This window comes from Genypterus blacodes, unplaced genomic scaffold, assembly GCF_046128005.1.
Source record: "Genypterus blacodes isolate CSIRO-AG114 ecotype Tasmania unplaced genomic scaffold, CSIRO-AGI_Gbla_v1 ptg000048l_1, whole genome shotgun sequence".
In the NCBI taxonomy this organism is placed as follows: Eukaryota; Metazoa; Chordata; class Actinopteri; order Ophidiiformes; family Ophidiidae; genus Genypterus; species Genypterus blacodes.
Window position 1 is genome coordinate 260,001 of NW_027466861.1, and position 24,165 is coordinate 284,165.

Sequence of the window (24,165 nt, forward strand, 5' to 3'; positions counted from 1 at the left end):
GAGGGAGGAGGGGAGGGGAAGGGAGGAAAAACCTGAATGGAGTGATGAATGAACGAGGGGCGAGCGAGCCTTTTCAGGAGCGTTTCATTTCCCCCAAATCTGAAAAGATCTCTCCCACTCCCACACTCTGGGAGTGAGGGGCGGGAGTGAGGGTGTACTTGAGGTTATGGCGTGAAGGGGGTTGGACAGGAAGGGTGCTACCATGTGATTCTGCAGGTCTGACCACTTCTTTGTGTGTGAGGGGAGAGAGCGCGAGAGCGGGAGAGAGAGAGAGAGAGAGAGAGGGAGAGAGAGACAGCAAGCAAGCGACTTGGTGGATGGAGAGATGGATGGAGAGCAAGGGGGAAAGAAAGCAGCAGCGATAGGGAGATGGAGGCAGTGTGTGTGTGTGTGTGTGTGGATGGGGTATACAGAGAAACAGCAGGTGTGTGTCATCTGAAGATCTGGTCCCTCTCCAGCCTGTAATCCTCTGATTTGGATTATAATCCACACGCATAGATTAACTGATGATTCACGTTTACCTCCATGATACAACACACACACACACACACACACACACACACACACACACACACACACATGTCTTACTACATGAGGCCATGTTATGACGACAGAATGTCATGTCACAAAATTAACACACATGATGTATGTGTCTGTATTGTGTATTAAATGATATATTAGGTGCATATTTAACCGTCTGTACATAATAGTACATTTACTGAAGTGTATGTGAACACTTAGACATTAGGTAAGTACACATTATGCATGTGTACACACATTTGTCGACATTTTCAGAGCTACCACATTTACTTCAATAATTTAACTATTTTTCACAGTAAATAACAGTGAATGTGTGTGTTTTAGTCTCGGACAAAGGTGCAGTTTATTACACAGCGAGTGCCATCTTGGTTTTAAAACAGGCTGTCCTTCCTCCACGCGTCCTCACAAACGCAGGAATGTATCCACACATGCAGACCATGGCCTATTTTACACGTATGAATAAACATTAACGTGTGTATGTGCGCACTGAGTGCACAGCTGAGTTGTGCATTAAAAGGAGTGTGTTTTTCCTGCCTAGGATGGAAGGATGGCTGCTGTGGTATTTACTCCTCTGTTGCTAGGACACTCCCTTTGAACATTCTAATGGAGCCTTTTCATTGGCCTGATGCGATGATGCAAGATTCCCTCACCCAAATCTTTCCCGAGCGCCCATAGAAACATGCTCGTCTGCATTTCCCTCTCTCTCTCTCTCTCACTTAATCTCTCACTCCTCTGCCTGTCTCTCAGCATCTCTGCGTCCCCTCACTCTCCAGGCTCCTATGTGAATCTACATCCCGGCTCTCGACGTTTCTCTCCTTTCCTGCCCTCCCGTCCTTCTGTAACTTCCTCCTCCTCCTCCTCTTCTTCCGTCCAGCACTAATGCTCACTGCAAAATGGTGTTGATGGCATGTGCTGGTGTCATGGCACAACCGTTCCGTCCTGCTGTCTTGCAGAGGATTAGTGCCCTGTATGTCCCATTTCCGCTGTCTGTATGAGGTGCAGCATGTCGCCTTAGCACGTGTCCGGGTTAGCAGGTTGACGAGGCAAGAGACAGGACGAAGGGTTGGGGTGTCTTTACATTTGCCCCTGATAATCCCTGCACTTCCTTGCTATACCAGCTCATATATTCCCATCATTTCTCCTCAGCGGTGTACAGTGATCGTTTAATCACTCTAATTACACACAGTTCACACCTTCATGGCTACAGAACGTTTCCCGTGGTGACGTGCGGCGCACGCTACAGCGGTGTGCAACCTTCAGGCTGATATGCGTCGGTTAACACATGTTGGGGGATTGGGAGCAGAGGACGGGGGTGTGTGAGGGTTAGGAAAGGTGAAAGGAGAGGAGGCTGGAGAGGAAGGGTAAAGTGAGGTAATGGTATCAGTGTTTATAGCCTTGGAAACACAATGTACATGCGCCTGAACGCATCATCATGACCATTTTCACCTGTGTCTCTTAGCCTATTAAATGAGGCTAACGAGTTTGTGTTTCTCAACATGAAGCACGTCTTCCATGATCTACTGTAGGAGCTCTGGGGGCAAAATAATCATATACATATCCTAATATCCTAATATCTGTCTGGAAAACGAGACATCTTGATATTTGAGTTTTCCAGAATTTGCTCGTTTCCATTACACATTTTTCAATCCGTATCTGTAAAATGGTGCAAAACGTACAGTAGGTCCATGGAAACCCCACTAATGACACTGCTACCATGGGAGGCAGAGCTGTGTTTAGACTATGTTTGCAATTGGGAGTTTCATGTATTCAGTGATATTGCATGCTTAACCAGGCAGGAAACGAGGTCATCGCTAAAACTGGGAAAATGGGTTAATTACTGCACCGTGCAGGCAGAGATAAGCACAACAAAGATCGGCGTGTCAAAGCTGAAGCAGCTGCAGTCAGTGGTTGAAAGAAGTGAATGATGATGATGAGCATCTGACATGAAACAACCTACCCGGTATGAGACTGTGTAGGTTCACTTAGTAACAACAGTAAGGCGTACTATCATCTGATCGGTCAAGAACGTTACACGGTTTCACATTTATCTCCTCGTCCGACATTTTAGAGTCTTTTTTAGAAACTATTTCTGTGATTTTGCCACACGAGACTGAACGAATACAGCTCTCTAAAATACAAACGATGGCTATAAACAGAACAAAATGGGTGATGAATGCTCTCAGCCACAAGAGGAGAGCGGTAAACAGGTCGGCTCTATTCTGGACCGGGCTGCTAGAAACGTCACAACGTCACAGATGAGAGTCAGATCTGCCCAGAAATTGCCATAAAAGCACAAAACGCCTTAAGGTAACATTTTGTGGTGACAAATCTGATGCCGTGGTGCCAGCTGACGCATGACGTCATTTCTTTTCAAACCTGAGTTACGCAATTGTGAGCGAATATTGGAATCAAAATTCCAATATTCGGGGTTTGTCAAATTCCAAACCTGCATGTGAGTTACTCCACATGTTGCCTCATTTACTGTATAGACAAAAACCAGGAGCCATCAGGTGTAAAGATGTGTAACGATCTCCAGCCTTCATCACAACCTCAGTCTGTGAATAGAACCCATGACTGACAAGCGGCTCTGGTTAAAAGGTGTTTTGTTTCAATACTTTCGTATGATGGTTTCCTCATTAAAAGAGAACAGAGGGCAGGATTACCCAGCAAACACTTTGATGCTGAGGAGATGAAACGGTGCAAACAGGAGGTACTGCAGCTAAATGAAAGCTGTGAACGCTTTGCCCTGTGGAACGTTCTTTCAAAAGGTGTCTGTGGGAATTTCTATCTTGCTATTCTTTCATAATCTTGCACTGATTTTGTGCTGGTTTCACTCTAAGCTTCCTCGACCGTCCCGCATGTTGGCGCCCGACTGATTTGACTTCTCCATCTTTAATTAGTTTAGGAGCTATTAATGGACATAGATAATTCAGTAATGTGGACTCTGGATGGAGGTCTGTAGCTGCTGAAGATCCATTTCAACTGCTTGTCCTGTATAAGCGTCATCTCAGCTAGATGATGGCGGTAGATGTATATTTGTGGCCCTGCTAGACACTCAGCTATGCCTGGATACATAGAGCTCATATCTGAAGACTTTATGACCACCAGTCCAGATTCTACTGATCCAGATCCAATGGTAGCGAGTGTTTTGGTTTCATGACTGCACTGTGTTTAGTCTCTGCTACCATCTAGTGGTAAACCTTGTGTTAACACAGGACAGGCAGTGTGAATGGTTGTCTATGGCTCAAAATTGACAAAAATGGGTCGCATCCCACCTGTCCACTCAAATCCATCAATATGCCTTTCAGTTATCTTGCCAACACACACACACACACACACACACACACACACACACACACACACACACACACACTTACACACACACACACACACACACACACACACACACACACACACACACACGAAACAAGACATCATTCCTGTTGGTCAGTGTGGCCCTACAGATTGGATAAACAATGAGTTTCACTTTCCGAGCCATTTTCTGAGCCAAGCGCTCTTAATCTCATTGACTTGCCAGCCTATCTGTTCATCAGCAACATCTGTCCTTCAAGCATCTGTCACTTTAGGAGCTTTCACGCTTGTTGTTGATGTTGCTTTTGTTTTAAGTGGCGGTCAGATCTGAGTTGCTACATTTTGCAGGCCGAGCCGGGACGATTTGTGGATTTAAGGTCTAATCCCTCTGCTAACTGATAAACCTTGTGGTTTCCAGCCGGGTGTCAGGAATCATGGATTACTCCATCAGAGCAGAGTTGATCCAGTTAATGGGGCACAGCAGCGGAGGGTTCAGGGTGGTGAGGGTGGATCCACGTAAAGGATGTAGAATGTTACAACCACATATTTTGGGGTCAGTAGAACAAATAAAGTGGGAGGGACTTGATAGTTGTCTGACATTTAATTTCATAGATCATCATAGCTTTGATTTCGTATTACATCCAGTGTCCTGGTGCGTGGAAATACACCCAGTCAGACAGAAAGTGGTCAAAACAAATCCTGATTCTACTTCCTCTTTTATCCTGCAGATCTCACGGTTTGTCAACGGTCAATCAAATCGATGCCTCTCCACTATCGGCGATGAATAACCCACATGCTCGCCCTCTGCTAGAAATCAATATCCCCCAACTCAGAGCTCACACAGCGGAAGTGAAGCCACTTTAGGCCTGAGGAGGCTGCAGAGGGGCAGCGGGCCAGAGAGACAGGAAGTGTGACAGTGCTGCAGTCAGGGTGGAATAAGACACACACACATACAACATTTGTCTCTGCGTCTGTGGCACCGATGTCCCTGCTCACGTTTGTCCTTCACATTAACAGTGTGGCTGCTGTGGGGTGGAGTCGCTGTCCAGCACCGCAAATACTGCTACACTTTCCATGTTACATTCATTATTCAGATGAGTGTGTAAGTTATCTCGTCTCCGCACAGTCACACAGAAAAACGCAACGCTCGGGGTCAGCAAAAGTCAAAACTAAATCTCATCTTCATCAGGTGGAGCGTGGATGTGCGTATGTGTGTGTACGAGTGCCAGTCCTGCTGTAAACACAAGTGGATGCGTGTGTTTGGTCAGTGAGAGTTGTTAGCTTGTGACAGTGCACGGCCACGTCCTCTCACTCAGCACACACACACATACACACATACTCGCTCATGGGAATAAGCCAGAAAGAGGCAATTTCTCTAAATTTCACACCAGGGGGCGATGAGCAGAGCGACTCCCATTTTTTCCATCTCTTCCTCATCACATTCCAGAATCTCCTTCCTCGTCTGTTCCTGCGTCAGCTCACACCCAACACACCCTGACATCGCAGCCAATTCCCTACACTTCCGAGCCGGTGCGATCCCCCTCCTCCCCCCTCCCAGTTGGCCATGGACGAGTGTAACACTGTATCCCCTGCCATGTGACACACACACACACACACACACACTGCAGCACAGTGCGATGGAGCATCCCCTCCACCAAGGACACGCCGGCTCTTCCCACTCTGCAGAGGATGGACGACCTCAACGCACAGGTCTGAATATAGATTCTAGGTCACACAGGGGTCAGAGGTCACATGTTATTCGTCCTCCATGGTCATGTACTGGGACCGGGGGAAGCGGCAGAGAGACATAGGGAGAGAGATGAAGGGAGTGAGGGATGAGGCAAGAGAGAAAGAAGAGGAGGCGTTTGAGATTTAGATTAAGATCTAACCCTAACCCTAACCCTGATTACTTTAAAGGAGGAGACAGTGGGAGACATTCGTACAGGCCCACAAACAGGCAGGACAGAGGACAGACAGACAGGTAGTGAATGGACAGAGTGTGAAGGGGAGTTGAAGGAGAGAGGAAGATGACGGCACAACGAGACGGCGGGGAGTTAACTGCCTTTATGAGCTATTTTATAGACACGTATAGACGCCGTCTCTCTCTTTGTCATTTTAACACACACACACACACACACACACACACACACACACACACAGGCACACACACAGGCACACACACAGGCACACACACACGCGCGCATATATTAACACACACATACTGCCCTGACCCATATAGACAGTGTGTACGCTAGTCTATCAGAGACAAAGACTGGCTGTCTGGGCAAACATATACATCACCCGCTGTCTTTGTTTACACACAGCAGGGGGTCAGGGAAGGCCAGGGAGGTGTGTGTGTGAGTGTATGTGTGTGTGTGTGTGTATGTGCATGTGCGTGTATCTGTGCGTGCATGCTTGTGGGGGGGGTCGATTGTAGACCTTTAAAAAGCTATAACACTCCCTCTGATAGCAGGTAATTGGCATCCCACCATGCAAATAAAGATAACAAGAGCTTTAGCAGCCCGTGTGTGTGTGTGCGTGTGTGCACGCTGACAGCCCACACCAGGCAGCGCTGCCTCTGGGCTCAGCTAGTGTGTGTTGTGTGTGCATGTGTACGTGTGTGATGGAAGGCGGGAGAAGGGGGGAGGGGTGAGCTGCCTCCCTCCATCTCCTGTCCGCCACTCCATCTTTTGCTCTCACGCTCAGGCGCCCTCCCCCCCTCCATGCTGCTTCCGGAAGAGAAGGCAAGGCACGTACAGTATATATAAGGGTGGGTGTGTGTGTGTGGGCGTGTGTGTGTGCGTGCATGAGGCTAATTGGTTGTGGCATTCCATCGGCGGTCAATCTAGTGATGGTCTAGCTGGGCCTGACACCGCCACCTCCCATTTAGTCCGGACACTGGCTCTCTGTCGCCGCACATCTTCCTCTCCCTCTGAGTTTATCCTACGCTTCATCCCTTTCGCAACCCCCCTTTTCTTTCCCTCCGCTCACAACAGCCTCCTGCACCCAGAGCTCAGAACAAAGACGAAGACAAGACGGAGGGAGGACATAAAAGACACTCGAAGAGAGGACGTGGCCAGAGGGGCGGGAGGATGAGTGAATGGAGGAGTGAGTGAGTGAGTGAGTGAGTGAGTGAGTGAGTGAGTGTGTGGAGAAAAAGAGGCTTAGAATGAACACTGGAACAGGGAGAGAGAGGGAGAGAGAGATGGAGAGAGAGAGTTCACACAAGAGTTCGAACTTCTGTTCCATTGTATCGTTTTCCTTTGGTTCGGTCGAGTTCACGTTACATTAAATGGAAGCTGTGACGCCCTCGATGTGTGTGTCTGTGAGTGTACTGGTCACAACCGAATCTTCCATCAAACATCACGACATCACAACGAGATGATGACGGGTGGCGGCGCAGCTCAAACTCAAACACTCAGCTTCATTAGCAGGATTGAAAACTGTAATGCATCAGAATGAGTCGTGGCGGCTCTGATGGATGCAGCTGGGGTCAAACTAGAAAGCTGCTGCCAAATAGCCACGACAACAGGAAGCTGCAGAACGCTAAAACAGCTCGAAATGAAAGAACTTGCACGAGCGAGGAGTTGCTGACACAAGAGAGTGACACTCCAGTGACGTCAGAAATGTAATAATCCGCATCGTGACGCGTTTGGTGTTGGAAAATAACAGACCAGGAAGCTCCTCCACATGAACTTACAAATTCAGTTAGATGCTTTTATTGTGGCGTCTCACACACACACACACACACACACACACACACACACACACACACACACACACACACACACACACACACACACACACACAGATGTTATCTAGCTTCAAAGCAATGTCCTAAAAATCACAACATTCCGGAACCCCGCCACGGAATCCAGATCAGGTTTATGTGTAACACAGCGGTCCGCCTCATCACTTAGTCCACAAATGTGAACGTCCTGGTTTTTGTGTCAGTGTGGTTTGTGACGCTCGACCTTTGCCCTTTCGCTGACAGCAGACATCGATAATCAGTCAATCAGCTTGAAGCGAACCTAGTCAAAACAGAGCTGCTGCAGGAGGAGAGCAGACGTGTAATTCTATAGAGTGGACGGTAGTTGAGGTGTCCACACTCACTCTGGAGATTAAACAGAGAACATCCATCTATCAATCCGTCCATCCATCTGATTAGTAACACTGAGCCTCATCCCACAACGTGTTGCCATGAGAATCGGAGGTTTGGTTTCCCTGGCAACGCCTCTTCAAAGGGCCCCCCGCCTCTCTCCTATCTGCACTCTCTCTTGATAAGATTCGATGATGCAACAGCAGCGGCGCTCGTGTTCATCGTTACACCGGAAGACCATGAATGTGCTTTTCAACAAACGGGGCTAAAACGTAGATGGATGCCAGCAGAACCAAGTCCTCGGGCAGAACAACATCCGCTTGCGACCCATTTTGGCGTCTGCTGGGCCAAAGTATGAATCCACACTGGGAATCGCTGTCTCACACCGTCTCTCTATGTTTACTCTCTCACGTCCTCCTGACCTTTGAGGACGTCTCTCCGTTTATTGTCGTCTTTCTTTGCCTTTGCCGACTCTGCGCATCTTGAATCACACAATCAGCACTGTGTGTGATGTTGAGATTCATGTTAATGTCTCTCTCTCTCCCTCTCTCTCCCTCTCTCTGTGTGTGTGCGCCAGGTGGTGGGTGCTGATGCTGTAACCTGTGTGTGGAGCTGACAGGCCCTGGTTGATGCAGTGAAGTGTTCCAGAGGGATAAACACGAAGCGAAGGTAGGAAAACGCAAAACAAGAGTCAGAAAGACGGGAGACGCATTGAGGGAGGGACAATTTTAAGAGATACTGAGGCGACTTTAAGGTCATTTAGTTAGAGACACTTGGAGCTCACTCACTCGGTCTGTGGGCCTTTGAATGGAGCCCTGCCTCCACAACATAGCACGAGCAATGAACAGATGTTTTAGGTGATAGAGATCTACAGCGTTTCAGGGTAAAATGTCACAGGAAAACGGGGGAAGATGTCATATCACCTACAAAGTTAATGTGGAGCAGCTGTTTGAGGGTTTTTCCACACATTCAAAGGCCTGTGCACCTGATTAGTGGCCTAGTTTGGACGTAAATATCCAGAACATCATCATCATCAATCTGAGTACCTCTTTAAAGCAGCGTGGAGTGGAACGATCACAGCTGGAGGAAGGAACTTTCCTCGATACGCTTTGCAAATTTATAGCGGTGCAAGCGAAGGGAGAAGTCCGAGAGCGAGCTGTTGCCGCGGCTGTGGTGTGGTGGGCCCTGGTGATGAAGCCAGGCGAGGGGGTGGGGGAGGGCATTGCTCAGTAAGAACAGTCCAGCCTCTCTTCGGGGTCTACAAGGGGCCGCTGCTTGGCCTTGAGCCTCCACCTGGTTTCTCTCCCGAGGCCGCGTGGGAGCCGGGCCGCGTCCTCATTCAGGCTGAGGGCGGCCCTCCATCTGGTGGCTCCTGTTGGACTACAGATGAGGGCTGTGAGCTGTGAGGGCCCTGGTTGTGTAAGAGAAGCACTTTGCTCCACTTTCACGCTCACCGACTGCAAAGATTGTGTTTGTCTGGATAAGAAACTGCAACCAGAGGCCACAACCTAATTTACTGTCTTAATGCACATAAAAACATATAGCCGGTGATGGAATTATGTTGTCCAGTATTTTGGTAATATCTGCCAAAGGGTTAAACAATAAACAAATTAGGTAGCATAGAATAAATAACCCAATAAAACTCTATTAACATCCTTTCTGCAAGTAATGAAACTTAAGCACCTTTAAAATTTCTTTCTTTATTGATATTTAAAAACCTGCGTGTCTCCTTTGAGCTCCAGCTCACAAATAGATTGAATAGCTCATGCAGACCGATCATATTAGGAGGCTAATAATATCCTGCTTATATAAGATGATTATTAGATGAGCCAAAATAGATCGACTTCCTGTTTTGTGGTAGTCGGGTTTTTACGTGCTGCTTTATGTGGACGCACAGCTCCGCACGCATGTGTGTGTGTCTGTGTGTTGGCACAGCCCGGCTTCGATTTCCATTGTGGCACTTAGATTTGTTTGCGCTCGGGGGCCAACGGTGAGACCGATGAGCACCGTGACGGAGACGGGCCGTGACGCGACGAGGCCCGAGGAGACGCCAGAGGGCTGAGGACGCTTCTGCTTAATGCAGAAAGAAGTGAGGCAGAGAGACGGAAAGGAGCAGAGGTGGAGAGGAGCAGAGGAGCAGAGAGATGGAGAGTAGGCGGCAGCGACGTTTGAGGAAGTCACTCACATTACGGTTCATACCTCAGCCAATCAAGGCAACACCTTCATGCGGTCAAACTACTTTGTAAACAGGGTTTATCATCTATGTAAGCAGGGTTCATTCTCAAGTATCCGGATCTCAACCTAAAAACTGCGAAACTATAACTTGCTTGCTACTTGCTACGTTAGCAGATCATTAGCCACATGTAGCCTGGCTAAGGTCAATAGTCTGAGACACAAGACCGAACAACATGAGCTGTGTTCATGCGTCAGCCTTTCATAATCTCATTTATATGTCGGCTACTAAAGTCCCTTCATTCCACTGCATGTAGCAGCCCCTGACATGTTCGCATCCCTCCGTCTGCGCTCTTACGTCTCTTCTAACCTTTATCACGAGGGAGGACGACGTCTTCCTCCTGACTCATGACGTATAAAAGCAGCAGGAATTAATGTTTATGCTGCACATTAGACACCAGAATGTCCGCTAATTGAAAGTGGTGAGAATTCTCATGAAAACTCAATCGAACGAACGAACAAACGAACGAACGAACGAACGAAAGAAAGAAAGAAAATCAATCGGATCCAAACAGCCTGAATCTACAGGAGAGTCTGATACAAGCCGAGTAGCTGCTGATGTGACACTATTAAAGGAAACGGAGAAACCCACAGGCCTTTAAATGGACGACTCAGAAAGAGGAAGTGTGAGCAGGAGAGAGAGAGCGGGAGACAGAGAAAGAGAGCGGATCTTTGTCGTCAGTCGTCGCCCAGAGAAGGGAGAGGGTGGCAACCGGTGGCACCCTGGGACTACAGTTTGCGCTCGCGAGCCGGTCTGACCTGAGACTTACAGAGCAGAGACGTGGCGAAGGGTTGGAGGAAGACGAGGAGCGAGGGAAGAGAGCGAGGGAGGAGGAGAGGACAAAGAAGAAGGGAGATCAGGGTAAGAATGTGGGAGGAAGGAAAGGCGGGAAAAGGCGGGAAAACTGGCAGGTCTCCTGGTTTTAACTCTGTGGAGTCTTTGGCTTTCCGTCGTTGGTAGCGAATCCTCCACGAGGCAGGAGAGGACGACTGGAACGCCACCAGATCCACTTTTCTGCAAAGTTTACAAACGTCACTTTTTTCAAGGTCTTGTACGCTCGTTGGCAGAGGCGACATGGCGAAGCATCATGTGATGTTTGCTTAATTCTAGCACAGAATGCCTTTGCACTCTTCGGTTTTACTGGACAACAATCAGAACCTATGTAAACATTTACGCGTTTTCCAGATGCAACACATTCTTTGACTCAAAATTCAGATGTAGCAACCATTTCTGCTGTGTTGGCTTGATTTTACAGTCAGACGTTAAAATGGCTAAGAGGCTAAAAATAAAGCTGTTATCCACATCTGTGACTTCACAGGGTTAAAACTTGATCATTTGCATCCTGGTGGAAAGGATCGTTGCATGAGATCATTGCTGTGTGTGTGTGTGTGTGTGCGCGCGCGCTGGATGCTGTTTCCAACATCCTCTGCTGAGAGGAGCAGACCATATTACCAGGCCAACGGTATCCTGGCAACCGTCAGCAGTGTGCTGCTCTCGGGATGGACTACATGCTGTTCCAGACTGTGCGTACGTGTGTGGGTGTGTGTGTGTGTGTGTGTTAGAAGCAGTCACACACACACACGCAAACACCTAATCTCGAGTCAGAAAGCTGTCATCTCTTTATGTGCGAGTCCAATCTAAGGATCAGCACGACTTTGCCTTCGCCGCCACCTTGTCAGGCGGAGGACATTGAGTTCTTTGTGGCATCACTGCGGCCTGCGTCTCCGACCAGGTGGTGTTACATCGAGAGGAGACAGTGTGTGTGTGTATTTTACACCCATTGGATGGGCGCTTGTGGGTTACAGCAGTGAGTCAGCATGCGTCTCTCTCTTTTATAGATGGAAGTACAGTAGATAGAGCGTTCATCAGTAAAGTGTAGCTCTGCCTCCTCTCCCTCTTCTTCTTCTTCTTCTTCTTCTCTTCCGTGCTGCATTGCAACACGGCGTTCTTGCTGAGTAACAGTGAAAGGACGGGAGCTTTTTGCCGGGCGGTGGCGTCTCGTAAACATGCTAATGCTGACCATAAATCGCTCTGGCGGCAGGGGGGGGTGGCGGGCGGCGTGTGTGCTAACATGGCACACAAACAGTAAAGGCCACAGCGGAGGAAGCGAAACCTGGCAGCTGTTTGCCGTCCCAGTGTGTCGGTGATGGCGGCGGGGAAGAGAGGAAGGAGGCGCGAGCCGTTTCCTGTTCTGTTGGTTTTGGTTTTAGTTTTCATGTTTGCGTGACCAGACATGTTTTTACTGGAAGCAGAAACCTTCAGGAGGTTTACACGCACATTAAAACCTTTCATACATTACGATAACAACTCAATGAAATCGTTTCTCCACCAACGCCACGTGTGAGTCGACGCCTCGATGCATTTATGAGGCCAAATTAAGAAAGGGACAAAATGAGGATACAATTTTCATTCCATCCACAAAACCTGGGCAAAAGACCTTATTGATTCCTCTGCACTTCAAATACAATGAAACGTAAAATAAAATAACTTCAGACTACAGAGGGTTAAATACCTGCAGTACAATCTGGCCTGGTTGCAGTACAAACACACAAACAGACAACAGTGTGTATCCCGCTACTGCTCTGTGACCTCATCAAGCTCGACTCGTCGATTTCAGGCAGCACGGATGCGCTGTGGCCTTTGGGTCTGAAGCATAAAGAGCTGGAGTCATAAAGTATCTACGGTCTGCAGTACATGAAGAGCGTCAGAGGGGAGAGCGCGGGACAAAGCACGGCCTTATTAGTTTACTACAGTAATGGAAGTGGATTAGAACCAGCGCTGGGCTCCAGTGGGTCCCAGTGAGCGAGCTAAGTGATTCAGGACTGGATTTACAACCCCCCCAGTAATCAAATCCAGCCTGAGCTTGATTCTGGACACCAAACTACAGGCTGATGTTTGGAATGTCGGACTAGAGGGAGGAAAGAGGGATGAGGGAGGGATGATAGAGGAAGCACATGCATGATGTGTATTTTCACCCGGGTTGCCAGGTTGTGCACAATGTATGTATTTTGTTGTTTCCTCCCCGTCCAGGTTGCCAGCCATGGGGAACCTCATTAAGGTCCTTGGCAAGGATTTAGAGAACTGTCCACATTTTTTCCTGGACTTTGAAAGTAAGTGAGCGCTGTGTGTGTGCGGTTGTGCGTGCGTGCGTGCCCACGTACGTGTGTGTGTGTGTGCTTGAAGGTGCAGGTGACGCGGGGTTGCTCGGGCCGGGTTGTTGGCGTGGTTTGTTGCTGTCAGACGTTCTCTAGTCCCACTCACACACACATTTTAAGGTTTGTGTTCATCAGCATCACATCGACCGGATTAATTATATTTCAAACTGATGGAATTAAAGTGTCTGAAGTTAGAATTCATTTGTGCAGTCTTACAACTGCTGTAACAACCAGTAAGGTATTGATCACTTAGGATACGCAGGTCATTCACATATTTGTAATGTATTAGATGTTGTTGTGATGATCACATAAATAAACAAACCATTGGATTTGATAATAGCGCAAATTCATTTGCTAAGCATATATCTATCTAGTTTAATGATTTTATTTCTATTACAATAATGAAAATAGCTAATTTAAGGGATTTTTACTGAATTATTTTCTGAATTTACTGTTTATAGAAAAGGGAAAACAGACTTATTGGCTTTAAAAGCTTTTGTACCTGTCAGTCTCTAGTTTATAAGAAAACAAAATATACATTGTATACATAAATAAATAAGCAAACTAAATATCAGGACTGAGGAAAATAACTTAATCGGTCTGATTTACTTTATGTGTCATGAATGGACTGAATATGAAGGCAAATCAACATCTGATAAGATTAAATGAAGAGTATTTTACACAATAAAAGAAGATGCGTGAGACGCAATCTGATTGGATGATCTTAATATCACAATCTTGAGCTTTTGTTGACTTCCTGTTTCCATGAGTGGGACTAAAGAAGGTCTGCGTCCATGTTGCCATACTTCCACTTGCACTGTATCATCCCAACAGCCCCCCCTCCCCACTCATCCAGTCCCCCCCCCACCCTGACACACACACACACACACACAAACACACACACACAGCCCCTCACCCGCCTCGCCCTCACCATCACCCACACTGTCCCTCTCTGTGTTCCAGGGGGCTCATGGGAAACGTCCTGAAAGTGCTGGCTTGTGCCGAACTTGAGCATGGCCCGATAGTTTTCCTTGACTTTGAACGTGAGACCATCCGCTTGTTATTTTTTCAGTTATCCCTTTCTCTTCGTTGCCTTTTGCTTGACCCCTTCACCCCCCCCTGTTCATTCCAGCATTGTGTCATCTCCTCACCCTCATTTTACCCTCCGAGGCTCTTCCCTCGCTCTCCTCTTCCTCTTGTTTCCTGCTCGGGGGACTGGCATTTAAAAGTCACTCTGCTTCTTTTTTTTGTTAAACGGGTGTTGTTCACACGTCTAATTAGAACCAGACCGTTGTGCAACAGCAACGGTTTCAGTTCACTCTTAAACTAGATAAACATAAGGTGGGGGGTGGTGTATGTGAATGCCAGTCCACTGTGGGTCTCTGCTGCTTGAGGATGAGGACGGCTCACACAGAGTCTGTCGTCATCCCTCCAACCTCCTCCTCCCCTCCATCCCTGTAGTGTGAGCCGTGTTTGACCAATGTGTGCGTGTGGCTGCTGGAGAGTGTGAGGAGTTGGGAAACCTTTTCTCTTCCTCCTATTGTTGTTTCCAAAGGCAAACTTCTCCCATCTTAACAATTCATTTGATCCTGGAGATAATCCTGTGGACCTTTGAATGGACTCTTATGGACAAACACACACAATTGACATGTATAATCTGACTGGACATGGATTATATACCATAAACAAAATAAGGCATCAGGAGTTAAGCTGCATTGACCAAAGACCTGCTAAAAGGACACAAAATGGACCCCAGCAGAGGGATGGAGGCCTTGTCACAGCACCAGTGACTCTTAAGAGTTCCTTCATAGAAGAAAAGTCCACACCGAGTAATTGTTAAAATGGGGGATAAACTGTTTGTCTTTTCTTAACCACTTTCCCCTTAACAGCTGCTTTTCCTGCTCTTAAACTGACTGTGGGCCGCGATACGAGCATGAGAGCTCAGGAGACCATGGCCGTCAAATCTGCTCAACTACTCCTTCATTTATTAGGCCCCTGATTCACTTTACTGCAAAAAAAAACAAAACAAAAAAAGGAGCCGACTCCTCTCATCACTCGTCTCATCCACCGAGCAGCATCTGCCAGCTCTCCTTCTCAACCCAAAGACGTTCACATTCCAGACTTTAATGCCCAACTCCAGTTTGTAACCCCAGTGAGATGAGATGTAATGTGACACCAGTATGAACACAGATCTACTGTCACACACAAATCTGACCTGTAAAAATCTGCGTCTCAAGGAGGAAAGAAAACCCGGATTGGGACGATTCAGTTTGGAATGTGAACGTAGTGTGGTCACCTCTGTCACACAGCTGGACTCTGCTCAAATCTCATACAACAATCTCAGCTTGTGAAATTCAAATTGTTTACTTTATGTTCAGCTGCAGTTCAGATACAAGGGATGGAATAATGCAGGAAAATAAGAAACTTGTGTCCCTATGCAGTAAGTATCAACTAGGTGTATGCGGTTGTGTGTCAGCATAGACGTGACCTCTGACACATCTGATTGGCTGACAAACAATGATCCCTCTTTAACAAAACACTAAACATTCACTCAGTGACGTTCGTAGTGCGACAGTAAATCTGATCTAAACCGTGTCTGAGTCAGAGGAAGAGGAGCCATGGACACCAAATAAGCTCAAGATACAGCAACCAACATTTCAACAAGCACCGTGGAGGGAAACAGTTCCAACAGTTAGACAAAAAGAAATAACTCACCAACATGGAGTCCATCCTCCTGAGCCAATCAAGAAACCCCATTTAATCCATCAATAATCCATTTCTGTTAAATCAAAGTGTCAGAGTGCTGTTCTGACAGACGCAGAGACGCTGTTATGACGTTTAAGAAAAATATCTGATATTTTTTGCACCAAAGCTCCACTTAAGGGCCTGGCTGTCAATCACGCCCCAGGTGCTTCTGTTCGTGAGCTCGTTAGAGGCAGTGAGAGGAGGCGGGGCCACACCTGCCAGTCAAAAGAAACTTGGATTCTCATTGTTCCATAGGGTTTGATGCTGAGGCAAGTAAGAAGTCAAATTAGACTTCCTCGGCTAACACCTCAAAGGAAGAAATTACATGTAAAAGTCAACAATTATCAATGGTAAATTACTTTTACTGCTTAAATTATGAAAATACACAAAACTTGAGACAGAATGATTTGGACCTGGACGCTGTCAGCGACCCCTAGCAGCGGAATAATTGTGGACTTTCATTACATTTTTCACGATTTCTTTCAGTTTTCATGCTTTGAGCTGAAGAATCCCACATCAACAAGGAAATCTACAAGAAATTCTCTCACATTTTCCTCTTAAAACTCAAACATGCATTGTTCAGCTGAGCTTCAGCACTGAGGATTTCACATGTGAGCCTATTTCCATTGGAGTTACAAGCTGAATCTGTGTCCGGAGCCATCATACACATGTCCCATTGTACATAGGAAGCCCTGTACATAAAAGCGTCTGCTCTGCACTTCTTACAGCAGCTTTTGTTGCAGAGCCAATACTCCATGATTACTGTTTCTCTTCAGGGAGGCGACGCTTTAGGGAGCAAAAATAATCAGCGGTGCTCCACACCCACTCACATTCTACCTGAGTCACACGTGGAGACAGATAGCTGGAAGACATATGCAGGGACGGGAACGCAACTGTGACTCAAGAGGACGAGTTCTAAATAGTCCCTCTAATGCGTAAATTTTCAGTTCGCCACACGAGCAAACAAAGCAGAGGCCACACGAGCAAACAAAGCAGAGGTGTGAAAGGGAGGAGCCCTGCAGCACAACAGAAAGCTGTGTTTACACTGTGAGGACACTTCCCTCAGCACTCCATGTACTTCACCACAAATGAGAAAAAAGTATGAAAAGAACAAATCATGTGCGGGAAACCTGGAAGTCCCCTCAATCGTCCAGTGTTTTCCTGTTCATATCAATCATTTAAATGTTCGACTTGCGTATCTTTAAATAGACTGAAACAGAGCTACGATAGAAAGTGAAACATAGATGGATAAGACGTTTAAATCACTCAGATGGGATGATTACGGCCTGAAGAAATCTCTGCTGAGTGAACGTTTGAGTGGCGATTACAGTTCACGACTCAAACATGCCTTAGCTCCACTTTAAAGACTGTGAAGCCGTCAAAATGTAGAATAGATGCATCAGTTAGATTCTCTTCATCTAAAACCACAATCAAAGTCATCTTCGCTCAATAGCTCTGATCAGGTGACTCAACCCCGCCCCCAGCTGTGTGACAGGGCGTGGCTTCACTGTCGCGCCCCTCTGATATGCAGTTTACTGGCCAGATGTGGTTTGGATCAATTAACTTGAGTGAAACGCTGTCATTTCCAGTCGTGAGGACCCTGATTCCAGCCTGACACCAGACACACTTTCAGTCCTCCTCCTCCCATCTCCACTAACCTCTTCCCCTCTCTGCGCTCTGTCCCTTTATCCACACCACACACTTTCACATCCCACTCCTTCTCTCTCTTCCTCTTTCCCTCCTCCCTCCACCTCCCCCCCTCGCAGATGCCCAGCCTACGGAGGCAGAGACGGCGGTGTGGAACCAGGTCAGCGCCGTGCTGGAGGAGGCTCACGGGATCCTCGCCGAGCTGCAGTCCTACAACGGCGCGGGCCAGGAGATACGAGAAGTGAGCACGTCAATCAAAGCTGTGGAGTAACACTTGCGTGTGAATCACAAGGGCTGGCGTGCTGAAACCTTGACATACAGTTTAGGCCGCAGCGTGCTAAACATAGGCAAAGACACACACATCTCACGGTGCAATATGTTTAAGCTGTCTCGCGCAGCCGTGATATAGTTTAGTTCTCATAAATATCTTCAGTAAGAATGCAAGTTGTTACAGTTCAGCTTTTCCCACCGACACAAGCTGTCGCCATGGTTACCGCTGCAGCACGAGCGATGGCTGCGGCTCGCTCAGCTGTTGGCATCGCCCTGCATGTTAACAAACGGTGCTGAATCCTTTCCTCCACTCGCTTCATCAGCTTGTTGCAATCAACACGTCAAAGTGAGAAGGTTTCTTCACTCCACCGGGTGAAGAAGAAGCTTATGTTTGTTGTTGATGCTGCTGAGTGATTCAGTTTCTCTTTTACTTCCTTGTCCTGGGGCAGAACTCCTGCAGCCACAGTTTTTGTCCATTCAGTCAGTGACTTTTTATATTGGTTTACCTGAGAAAAACGTTGTGGTTTGTGGTCTGTTGATGAGGAGTAGCCTTTGAGACGCTTCATCATGCAAAAGTTGCAATGTTTTCTAGAGAATGTTAACACAAACGTTAAGGATTACACCCTAAATGTTTAACCAAAGTGTAATGTGTCTTAAGGTAGAGTAGATAGAGGGGGAGGGGCATTAAACTGATGTTAACGTCTGTGTATCTTCACGCCTCTCTTTGTCCACCTGCAGGCCATCCAGAACCCAGGAGACCTGGCTCTTCAGGAGAAGGCCTGGAACGCAGTCTGCCCTCTGGTGGCCAAGCTCAAGCGCTTCTATGAGTTCTCCCTCCGACTGGGTGAGAAGGCGTGCACACACAAACACAGACACGCACACACGCACACACACACACGCACACAGTGTACTCACGCGCTCCACGCCGTCTTCTCGGCTATCTCTGCAGCATCCAGCATCTGACCCAGCAGCCTGGCAGCCGTTGCTACGGAAACGGCAGTACAGAAAGAGACGGAGAGAGGCGTACAGGCAGAGGAATATAGAGTGCTGCTGCCTTTCCAATAATACTTCAGTTTCATGGAGCTAACCTTAGCGTGAAGGCTTACTAATAATTAATGACTTAGTATCAGTGCTAATGTACAACGCTGCTCTTAGACATTACCTGAGAGAACGGGATCAAATCACAGCACAGCTCCATATATCAGTGTCTAGGAGAGACTGCAAACTAGAACATCATGTCCTCTCCTTCCCACACTGGAATACAGAGAAACACATACCGAAGAAAGACAATCCGAGATGTAGTTGATCACGGTGGACTCGAATAACAAGCAGTAGAGCGTTCTTATGTAAATAGCCGCTAAACAAACAGCTCCAGGGTTTGTCTCTCCAATCTGTCAGTATACCCTCAGGAATCAGTGCCTGGATGGGGAGCAAACACTCCGGTAGCTGTAGCTCTATGACAGTGGGGGGGATTCTGCCCAAGCCCTTTAGATGAAACACTTTGGCGCTATATTTATAGAAGGGCCTGATGCATTTTTAATGCGGAGGAAGGGCTGGTCCTCAGGAGACTCTGCAGCTGCTGAGGCATCGCTGCTTCATCTCGGCCGTGCAGGTTCGGCGTCTGGATTTGTTTCCGAGGCGCCGCCGCATTGTGCAGGCTTGGCAGACCGCGTGTGTGTCTGTTCGGTGTGTCTTTTAAATGTACAGTTTGTATTTGTGGTCATGCTGCGTTGTAGAAAAGGCTGATTTGATAGGAGGAGCTCATCTCCTGTGTATGAGGTGTACGTATAACACTCCTGCCTCACGCCCTCGATCAAGGCAACAAAGCATGAGGGCCCTGCTAGTAAAAGCCTAATCAGCTGAAACAAACTGAACTCTGTGCTCATAGAAGACACAAAGGCCGATGACTGAACCTGAGGGCCGATCTGATGAAGCTTTAAACCTCAGATTTGAGTAGTCAATCTGTCACGCAGAGCACAGTAATAAGGTACAAGCTGCAATAGGTCAGTAAACACATCAATAATGTTGTATCCAAAATGTCAGTGTTGCTGCCCAGGAGGAGCTGTGAGTCTGCAGTGTGACGGGAGTGATGAGACGTGTGACTTCTACCTACTTCTAGCTCCATTTTAGGTTAAGCTACTTTGTCCACAGACCAGCGTGACACACAAGTACAGTAGGGGCCGGTCGAGTGCTTTGGTCTGTGAGCTATTTGAGGTTTTTGGGATTCGTTCGCAGGGTGAAACAAACCAAAGTAACGGTGTGTGTTTGTATGTATGCAGAGAATGCCCTGCGCAGCCTGCTGGAGGCGCTGACGAGCCCGCCGTATGCGCCCATGCAGCACCTGGAGAGAGAGCAGGCTCTGGCCAAACAGTTTGCAGAGATTCTCCACTTCACACTCAGCTTCGATGAACTAAAGGTGAAAGGAGGAAGAGGAGGATCTTCATCTTTGTTGCTCTCAGACTCTGACCTTTACTGAATTGCAAAGTCAATATTCGCTTAATTAGCTTTCTTAATTAATCACCTTTGTTTCTCTTTCTTCTCTCCCTGCAGATGACAAATCCAGCCATTCAGAATGACTTCAGCTACTACAGGAGGACCATCAGCAGGAACAGGCTGAACAATCAGCAGGTGAGAGACAATGAGCACACAGGCTGATTAAATGCAATTAAAAGCAGAGTAACAGACCTAAGTATGAGATAACACTAACTCTCCTCACACTTGTGCGTCTTAACGGCGTATTTGCCTTAATCGCAGCACAGCTCCAGTAATTTAGTTTAGTTTAGAGTATTGAGTGCAAACGTGAGCGATCACCCAGAGGAGCGTCGCTTCACTTTCTCACTTTAATCGGTCATGACGGAGGCAGAGGTGTTCATTTCCCTCCAACAACACGGCCGCATGTACAATCGATATTTCATTTGCGCTTCGAGTCTCACAAATTAGAGCCCTAATTGGCTTCAATGTTCATGCTTTCCCATCAACAACAACTGGATGACACCGTTACTGCAATTGATGATTTGTAATTGTATTGTCACGCAGCTGGAGGCTGAGAACGAGGTCAACAACGAGATGGCCAATAGGATGTCCCTGTTCTACGCCGAGGCCACGCCCATGCTGAAGACTCTGAGTAACGCCACCACCAAGTTTGTCTCAGAGGTATTTTCACTGCTCTTCTCTTAAGCTGACTGTACCCACAGGTGGTAACAGTGACGAGAGCCGGGGTGAAGATCCAGGAGAGAAACAGTCAGGCAAAGCAGGAATGTTCAAACACTTCAGTACAAAAGACAAAACCCTTTAAGATACAAACTATAAAGCTACTTTTTAAGTACATCTGCTTTGTCTCCACCTAGTGTCAGAAAAGGATGTTGATGACTGACAACTAAACCTGTGTGTTTGTGAATGTTATGATGGAGGTGATGAAGGCTTGTATTGCTCCTCTCCTCAGAATAAGACCTTGCCCATCGAGGACACCACAGACTGCCTGAGCACCATGGCCTGTGTGTGCCGCGTCATGCTGGAGACTCCGTGAGTAGCTCCTCGTCTTCATCCCTCCCTGTTTATCCCTCATTTCCCTTCTCTGCGAAAGGTCAAACGCCTAAATTCTAATGAAAAATCCCTTTAGGAGTGAAGAGAAAAGTGTCTTTCTTACGATTGTGACACTAACAGAGATAATAGAGAGAATGAAGCTCAGACTTCTGCCCTTCATGTCAAATTAAAAGGCTTTAGTGAATGGTTTTGGCCGTTTCACAGGATGAAAGAAGACATTAAGAATTTGCAAAAGCCATTACAAAGCGATGAGAATTAATCATGTGTCGCCGCTGTACAGGCTCGCTACCCTCGTTCCTGTCCTCATCTCTGCCTCCTTCCTTCTGTGTCTCAGGGAGTACCGCTGTCGGTTCACCAACACAGACACCATGCTGTTCTGCATGAGGGTGATGGTGGGCGTCATCATCCTCTACGACCATGTTCACCCTGTCGGAGCTTTCGCCAAGACCTCCAAAATTGATGTAAGTGCCAGAATTGGACATAAGCTTAGCCTCTGATGCAGCAGGTCAGTGATAATCAATAAAGCGATCGATCAGAATCGATTCTCACATGGCCAGTTTCCACACAAACATGCCTGATATGCTTTTATCTTATGGTTTCTGTTCTGTTCTATTACGCAAACCTGCAGCCTCAAGTCCCTCAGTGGATCCAGGTTGATAGTCGTTGCCTGGTCGATGCTGTTGGTTAATAAATGTGTGTGTGCGTGTGTGTTTTGCTGTGTCAATGTTTGGCTACGACATGCTGACAGCAGCAGGAGTTGAGGTGGATCTGAGGTTGCTGACCTTCTCTAACGCTCTGTTTTGTCTCTGTGCCTGCAGATGAAGGGCTGCATCAAGGTGCTGAAAGAGCAACCGTCCAACAGTGTGGAGGGGCTTCTGAATGCGCTGAGGTGTGTGTGTGTTTGTGTGTGTGTGTGAGGGTTGCATCCTTTGAAGGCCACTGACCTCACAGCTGCTCATTTTGGAGGATCCCCCCCCGAATGTTTCTGAGATATCAGCTTTCAGTGTGTCCTTCCTCGCCTTGCATTTCCCAGAAACCCTTGCAGTCAAACTAAAAACAATCATTTATTTCTTTTATGATCAGTGGTGTAAAGAAACAAAGTAGAAAATACTTCATTGTGGTACTTGAGTATGTTTAGGGAGAATTTATACTATAGTGGATTATTTATTTTATCACAAATAATTACTTTTACTCACCGTTCAGTATTAGCTAAATGAATTTGAACTTTACTTTTCTAATTTTACTGGAGGTGCCATTATTTATGATACAAGAAGGATAAATAACTAAAAGGATTTCAGTGTTGAGAAAACAAACAGAAGTCCAGTTGGAGGATTCTGCCCCCTGCTGGACGCTACGTGGCATGACGTGAGATAGGATAACGCCGCGTCAGGGCTTTTGTGACCTCAGCCGACCTCTCTTAACCTCCTGGTGTTCTCCCTCAGGTACACGACACGACATCTAAACGATGACAGCACCTCCAAACAAATCAGGGCCCTCCTGCAGTGAGGAAGAGGAGACGAGGGAGGAAGAGGAGGAAACAAACGCCTGAAACTGGCTGAAAACCTGTTTGTTTACAACCAATAAAGAAGCAAAACCATCCCCAGGTTAGAAGATAAACCGGGCGATAACAAGAAGAGGAAAATAATTATATATATTGTCAGCTGTTCATCATTCTGTCTCTCATTTTGTAAAGTAAGAAAAGAGAAAAAAAGCCAGAAAAGAAACTATAGATATATATTAAAAGAAGTGAAGCGCAGACAGCAGATGAAGATAAAGATAAAAGGTCAGAGGAAGATATATAACTAAATCTAAAGTCAGAACCAAACTGAATCTGAAGCTATTCCAGCGGTCGCCTGAGGTATTTTTGCACACGACATCATCTCCTTTCCACTTAATAACTGAAATGGAACTAAACTCGATTCCAAACTGATTCCCTCTCCTGCAGCTCACACACACACATACACACACACACACACACACACACACGCACTCAGACTAACAGGACGAGGTGGTTTGGGTTTTCCAGTCTCTCCGTCTCCCTCAGCCGCACCGATCTCGACCCAGCTGGCGATGAAGGCAATGTGATGGATAAACTCCGGAGATTTGCTTCCGCACATGCGTTTGCTCTCCACGCCGGCGCAGCTGAGAGAGGAGTTGAGGCCACAGTCATGTTTGTAGAACGCCGCCATTTTCGCCTCTTCGTCTCTGCTATTCTATCCCTCACGCCCTCCTCCTCCTCCTCAGCCATGTTACAATGGCATAAAGCAAAATCCATTCCAGCACAAAACAACTTCATCGTCTCTCTCTCTCTCTCCCTCCTTCTCTCTCTCTACTCCATGGTGCTAATGTGGTTTAGAAATCACGCCGCGAGCCAGTCAGACATCATTTGGTTGCTATTAGTGGTGAAACGCACGTCAAATGTCCCGTTTTTATACTAACGTTTTAAATCTGACACATGGAGACGCAGTGGTACCCCGTCACCGTCACGCTTGTCGTAGAGGAGCCCGGGTAGGACTGAAAGAAAGGCATTCTGGGAAACCACAGCACACTTCCTTTTTCACCCAGTGCCAAAGCTGATTGGTTTACGCTCTAAGTCTGTAAGTCTAATGAAGCATCACGGA

General features: G+C 47.1%; 1 protein-coding gene across 5 annotated transcripts in view; it reads left to right on the forward strand.

The window, feature by feature from the left end:
* Positions 1-23,210, forward strand: part of fam49al (family with sequence similarity 49 member A, like) — a 24,592-nt gene extending 1,382 nt beyond the window's left edge. The window contains exons 2-12 of one of the 5 annotated variants that reach the window (XM_076149826.1): positions 8,529-8,620; positions 13,215-13,294; positions 17,851-17,972; positions 18,740-18,845; positions 20,281-20,417; positions 20,552-20,629; positions 21,038-21,154; positions 21,444-21,523; positions 21,879-22,005; positions 22,363-22,433; positions 22,987-23,210. In XM_076149826.1, coding sequence (XP_076005941.1) covers positions 13,225-13,294; positions 17,851-17,972; positions 18,740-18,845; positions 20,281-20,417; positions 20,552-20,629; positions 21,038-21,154; positions 21,444-21,523; positions 21,879-22,005; positions 22,363-22,433; positions 22,987-23,050 — 972 coding nt within the window. In that variant the 5' untranslated portion in view covers positions 8,529-8,620; positions 13,215-13,224 and the 3' untranslated portion in view covers positions 23,051-23,210. Of the gene's footprint in view, positions 1-8,528; positions 8,621-10,727; positions 11,046-13,214; positions 13,295-14,302; positions 14,383-17,850; positions 17,973-18,739; positions 18,846-20,280; positions 20,418-20,551; positions 20,630-21,037; positions 21,155-21,443; positions 21,524-21,878; positions 22,006-22,362; positions 22,434-22,986 lie in introns of those variants that run through there. The other 4 variants (XM_076149824.1, XM_076149827.1, XM_076149823.1 and 1 more) reach the window with 4 other exon arrangements.
* Positions 23,211-24,165: the final 955 nt, after the last annotated feature.